This window comes from Bos indicus x Bos taurus, chromosome 7 (genome assembly GCF_003369695.1).
Source record: "Bos indicus x Bos taurus breed Angus x Brahman F1 hybrid chromosome 7, Bos_hybrid_MaternalHap_v2.0, whole genome shotgun sequence".
Classification (NCBI taxonomy): Eukaryota; Metazoa; Chordata; class Mammalia; order Artiodactyla; family Bovidae; genus Bos; species Bos indicus x Bos taurus.
In genome coordinates this window covers 93,169,220-93,175,219 of record NC_040082.1, presented here as the reverse complement: position 1 = coordinate 93,175,219, position 6,000 = coordinate 93,169,220, and the positions used below count along the sequence as shown (strand labels likewise).

The following is a 6,000-nucleotide window of genomic DNA, read 5'->3' as shown; positions in this document are numbered from 1 at the left end:
CCCTGACTTTCAGTTTGCTCAGCTGGAAGCCCCCAATATGGGGGCAAAGTAGGAGGACAGGAGGGAGCTGAAGGTTTCACACCCAAATCTATACCCCGAGGACGTAAGTTTGGCATGTCTCTCAGAGAGAAAAAGAGACAACACATATGCTACTTCTACCCATTCCCCTTGTTTTCTACAGATCTGGTCTAATTGTAAGACAATATTATAATTAAAGATGCTCCAACCGGCCACTGTTTCCCTTCCTCCAATGGATACCATGGCCATGCAGTATCACATAGGAAGATCAGGTGAGTCTTTTTAAGCCCTGGGGGTCGAATCTATCCCAGTTTTTCAGGATGCAGTTCAAAGGAGCGAGGCTGGAACTGTCAGCTCCCATCTGTAAGAGAGAAAAAGCAGCATCCAGCGGCCTTTTCTACCAGCGATGTCCCTCCCTGCTCTAGGTGGGGGTTGGAGACAGGAGCTAGAGCTCCACCTAGCTACCGAACGTGCTTTTGTCTGTCAGTTCAGTTCAGTTTAGTTCAGTCGCTCAGTCGTGTCCGACACTTTGCGACCCCATGAATCTCAGCATGCCAGGCCTCCCTGTCCATCACCAACTCCCGGAGTTCACTCAGACTCACGTCCATCGAGTCAGTGATGCCATCCAGCCAGCTCATCCTCTGTCATCCCCTTCTCCTCCTGCCCCCCAATCCCTCCCAACATCAGAGTCTTTTCCAATGAGTCAACTCTTCACATGAGGTGGCCAGAGTACTGGAGTTTCAGCTTTAGCATCATTCCTTCCAAAGAAATCCCAGGGCTGATCTCCTTTAGAATGGACTGGTTGGATCTCCTTGCAGTCCAAGGGACTCTCAAGACTCTTCTCCAACACCACAGTTCAAAAGCATCAATTCTTTGGCTCTCAGCTTTCTTGATGGTCCAACTCTCACATCCATACATGACCACAGGAAAAACCAGAGCCTTGACTAGATGGACCTTTGTTGGCAAAGTAATGTCTCTGCTTTTGAATATGCTATCTAGGTTGGTCATCACTTTCCTTCCAAGGAGTGAGCGTCTTTTAATTTCATGGCTGCAGTCACCATCTGTCTGTAGTGCATGATAAAACAACCAACAGCATGGATTCCAAGTCTTTTGAAAGTCTATGTTCTGACATGTTTGGTTAGTATTTCTAATTCCTCAGGCAGTAGTGAAATGGTCAAAGAGACCAGCAAAGGTGACTGAAGAAAGAAAGTTTGGTCCACACACTTCACCCATTTCTGGCCTCTCCCCTTGCAGGAACTTTGGGTGCCTCTTGGCCTTGGCAGGTCGGTATAAACCTCCAACAAGGCTTCCCTTGGGGCTGCCTTTGGTCATCATGAGGCGCCACAAAACCGCAGAACAGGGCTCAGTGATGGCTCCGTGGCCAATTTCACATCTTATTCACGGTGCTTTCACGCACACAGGCACACCATAGAGTTAGTAAAGTGCTGTGGAAAGTGTGTTTACTAGGAGAATCGAGAACTAGAACTCCAAGCATCCTTATCTTGTCTTGAAGATCCGAGAGGAGCCCCCAAGATGAACGGTTGCTGCTCCAAGCCGTGTATTATACCAGGATTTGTGACCTCCAGAGGAGAGGATTTCAATCCGAGTCAGAGACAAGGCTTGACTACTTGGAGCTTTTTGTGTAGCAAAATTTTATTAAAGTATAATATAGATAGAGAAAGCTTCTGACATAGACACCAGAAGGAGATGGAAAGAGTGTCCCCTTGCTAGTTTTAAGCAAGGCATTTTATGTCTATTAGCGAGTTTCTGCTGCTGCTGCTGCTAAGTCGCTTCAGTTGTGTCTGACTCTGTGCGACCCCATAGATGGCAGCCCACCAAGCTCCGCCATCCCTGGGATTCTTTCTAATCAGATAAAAGGAACACCTCCAGGCTGAGAGAGTTTCAGTAGGTTCTTCTCCCACAATATGCATTTTTGAGATAGGATGGCATGATGTCATCCCCGGCCATAAAACAATTGACATGAACTTTGGTTTGTTGAGCCATTAGAAGCCCAAGTTTTGAGAAAACAAAAGGTTAGTCTTAAGCAGAACTGATTTTGTCAACAGAGAAGGGGAAAAAGTCTGCCACTTGCAGTTTATTTCCTCCTGCCGCTTGGGGACCTCTGGCCTTCCTTCCTGTTACCCTCTCAATTCCACAAATAAGGGATATCATATGATATTTCTCCTTCTCTGTCTGACTTACTTCACTCAGTATGACAATCTCTAGACCCATCCTGTTTGCTGCAAATGCATGACTTCATTATTTTTACTGGGTGAGTAATATTCCATTATATATATGTACCCCATCTTCTTTATTCACCCTTCTGTTGATGGACATTTAGGTTGCTTCCATGTCTTGGCTTCCATGTCTGCAGTTCATGGGGTAGCAAAGAGTCGGACATGACCAAGCAACTGAACAACAACATGTCTTGGCTATTGTAAACAGACCTTCGATGAACCCTGGGGTTCAAGGATCCTTTCTGATCATGTCCAGGAGTGGGATTACAGGATCCTAAGATAGCCCCAGAGGTTCCATCTTGTTCTTTCATTCGAAACATACTCCTCAGCCTTCTCATTGTGTTTCACTTTCTCTCTTTGCCCCTATGAAATTGGTTGAAACAGTAACCTTTCCCAGTCCTGAAGGCAAGTCCTTGTTGGGAGTGTCTGTATACTGTCTATGTGAGCCCATTTGCTTTAGTTGGGAATGGTTCTAAAGTGAGCTTGGAGTGGATCTTCCCCCTGGTACACTGGCAGCTGCTGCCTCAATGGGAGGTTGGGCTAGATTCAGAGGAGTTAGACTCAGAGCCAGGGGGCTTTTCCTAGACTCCATGAAATCGTCATCCTAACTGTCTGATGCTTTTGAATTGTGGTACTGGAGAAGATGCTTGAGAGTCCCTTGGACAGCAAGGAGATACTGCATTATAACGTTTGCAAAGACAATAGCTCTGCTGTCTCGTTAGGACCAGATCCACGTTGCAGAGAGAGCTAAAAACAGAGCAGACACTACCTAGGGGATGACACCATCCACAGTCTAGGAAAAATACTCACTTTGCTATACAGTGGGGATTCCCTGGTGGCTTAGCGGTAAAGAATCTGCCTGCCAATTCAGGAGACATAGGTTTGATCCCTGGGTGGGGAAGATCCCCTGGAGAAGGAAATGGCAATCTACTCCAGTTTCTCGCCTGGGAAACCCCATGGACAGAGGAGCCTGGCAGACTACAGTCCATGGGGTCACAGAGTCAGAAAGGACTGAGCGACTATAACAACAACAACAAAATCAACTCTACTGAAGTTAAGAAAATGAAATGATCTGAATGCATGTACCTGACAAAGACTCATATGCATCATACATGCTCAATTCCTGCAAACAACTCTTGAATGTTTAATGAGGGGTGACATGCAAATGAAAAAGAAACACAAGGAAAGGTGCTCATTTTAAAAACCACAATGAAATCCCTCTTTCCCCCATACAAATGGATAAAAGTCAAAGTACTGATAATATCAAGTGGTGCTCAGGAAGTGGAGGAAGTGAAACTCTTCAATATTCCTGGGTTATTGTAAACTATTGCAAACATTTTAGAGTTTTGTCAGTTTCTTTGAAAGTGGATCATTAACATATGACCTAGCAATTACACCCAAGGTATTTACCCAAGAAAAATGAGACATGCGGCCACACACACACACAAACACAAATATTATATTAGAATGATCATAGCATCTTTATTCATGGTAGAAAAATGGAAATAATTCAAATAGACATCAATAGGAACATGGATAAACAAATTGTGATATACAATAGTGTGAAATGGTACTTAGCAATAAAAAGGCACAGACTAGCAACATATGCATGAAGTGGATGAATTCTAAATGGCAGACACCAGGCAGACACAGTGTATTATTCCATGTATAGGGGCTTTAAGAACTGACAGAATTAATCTGTTGCTATAGAAATCAGAATAATTGTTTCTGGGGTGGAAGACTGGGGATACATGATTGAAAGGATTACGTGGGAACTTCCAGGAATAATGCAAATACTCCATATCTTGATTTGATTGATACAGTTGATAGATATACAAGCAGGAGATTTGGGTTCAAAACTGGGTTGGGAAGATTCCCTGGGAAAGGAAATGGCAATCCACTCTATTATTCTTGCCTGGCAAATTCCATGGATGGAGGAGCCTGTGGGCTACAGTCCATAGGGTTGCAAAGAGTTGGACACAACTTAGAAACTAGACGACAACAACAAATACACGTATATACATTTGGAAACTCACCAGATTTAAGATCTACAGGTCTCTGCGTAAAATAGTTGAAAACACTATTCTTAATTATTTGCAAATAACACTGCAACACTACACAAAATATTATTCAACCTAAGCATACATTCTGCCAACAGTTCTCCTGTAGGATAAATCAGTTCTCATGGATGGTTGAGTCATATGGCTAATTCTTTCTCCAGGGTGATTGGGAGGATGATATGGAAGAACTTGTCACATTCAGACTGAAGTATTGCTTCTTTTCCCCGGGAAGTCGGATGATTTCTCCACCTCCATGTGTGAATTTGTGGGAGAGACAGAAATATAATTAATGCTGAAATATTCCTGAAAGTAATTTTTGAAATCATTTGATGGGAATTTCCTGACAAAAAGATGAGATTGATATTGAAGCATGGATCCCAGGGCAAGTCTGAGTGTTTTTCTTCCAGGCTTAATGTACTTAACTTTGTTTTTTGTATCTCAGAAAGTTGAAGATATGAAAGTAAGCATAAGTTGATGAAGTCTGGTCCCCTTAACTCACCCATGAGGAGACTGACCTCAAATTCACATCCAAATTAATTTTGGAAGTAGGTCTAAAACCAAGCTCTCATGCTCTTACATCTCACCTAAACTCGTCTTATTTATCCCTCCGTTCATTTTCCTTCATCATTATCAAGTAAAAGAAGAAAAGTGTTTCATGATGTCTATCACTTTCTTCAAGTACTATTTTGCCTATGCCAACAGTCCTTAAATTATGTCTTCTTTTTTTAAAAAACACCAGTGTTCTACAAAATGTAAAGACATTTTCTGCTGGAAAAAAAAAATCCTGGCTAAAGATGTTTGGCAAGTCCCGATTCTGTGGCCTCTCTGAAGGTTTACAAAGTACAGGCCTGGTTAAGGCTCAGAGCCTACCAGCAGTGAAACCTGTTTGGCAACTTGTGGAACTCATGAACAAGGATATCTTAGTTACAGTATAACATAAATAAGAAAGAGTTTTATTCATGTTTTTGTAACTCCAAGGTTTGGACTCAGATTGCTGTTGTTATTTAGTGGCTAAATTGTGTCCAATTCTTTTGGGACCCCATGGACTATATAGCCTGCCAGGCTCCTATGTCCATGGGATTTCCCAGGTGAGGACACTGGAGTGGTTTGCCATTTCCTTCTCCAGGGGATCTTCCTGAGCCAGGGATCTAATCCGCATCTCCTGCATTGACAGGCAGGTTCTTTACCACTGAGCCACCGGGGAAGCCCTTGCACTTAGAAACCAATAATCCCAGAAAAACAAAATCTTTCACTGTGCAGATTATGTGTGGGTAAGTATGCTATTACCCTACCCTAGAGATGCTCAGTGTCAGATATTGCACAGTAAGCTGAGACAGAGATGCTAACAGGTTCCTGTGCCAAGAGTCAATGTGTGGTCCAGTCACACTATTGGGGGAGGGGCAGACCGAACTGCCGACCAGTTTGAAGAGAATAATTCAAATTAGGAAACAGCATGGACTAGGAGAGGAAATCATCTTACCATGTGGGTTTGGCTGGTAGAGCTGGAAAGGATGTAGCTGTCAGACTCTGTCTTTTTATTCATCCTCCTAAGCCACTTTACGTACTCATCTCTCACCTGAAAAAGATGGTAAACAAAAATCTTGCGTTTTAATGCTTTCTGGCTATATGCACAATGCTACCGAAAATAGTACTTTCCCCCATTTTTATTTCCAGATGGTCCACGG

At 43.2% G+C, this 6,000-nt stretch overlaps 1 protein-coding gene across 3 annotated transcripts in view; it reads right to left on the bottom strand.

Annotated features, from left to right (window-relative positions):
• Nucleotides 1-3,712: 3,712 nt before the first annotated feature.
• LOC113895813 (adhesion G protein-coupled receptor E3-like) overlaps nucleotides 3,713-6,000 on the bottom strand; it is a 44,072-nt gene continuing 41,784 nt past the window's right edge. For all 3 annotated transcript variants that reach the window (XM_027547485.1, XM_027547484.1, XM_027547487.1), the window contains 2 exons: nucleotides 5,796-5,891; nucleotides 3,713-4,564 (listed from right to left, as the gene is read on the bottom strand). In XM_027547485.1, the coding sequence (XP_027403286.1) occupies nucleotides 4,514-4,564; nucleotides 5,796-5,891 (147 nt within the window). In that variant the 3' untranslated portion in view covers nucleotides 3,713-4,513. The remainder of the gene's footprint in view (nucleotides 4,565-5,795; nucleotides 5,892-6,000) is intronic.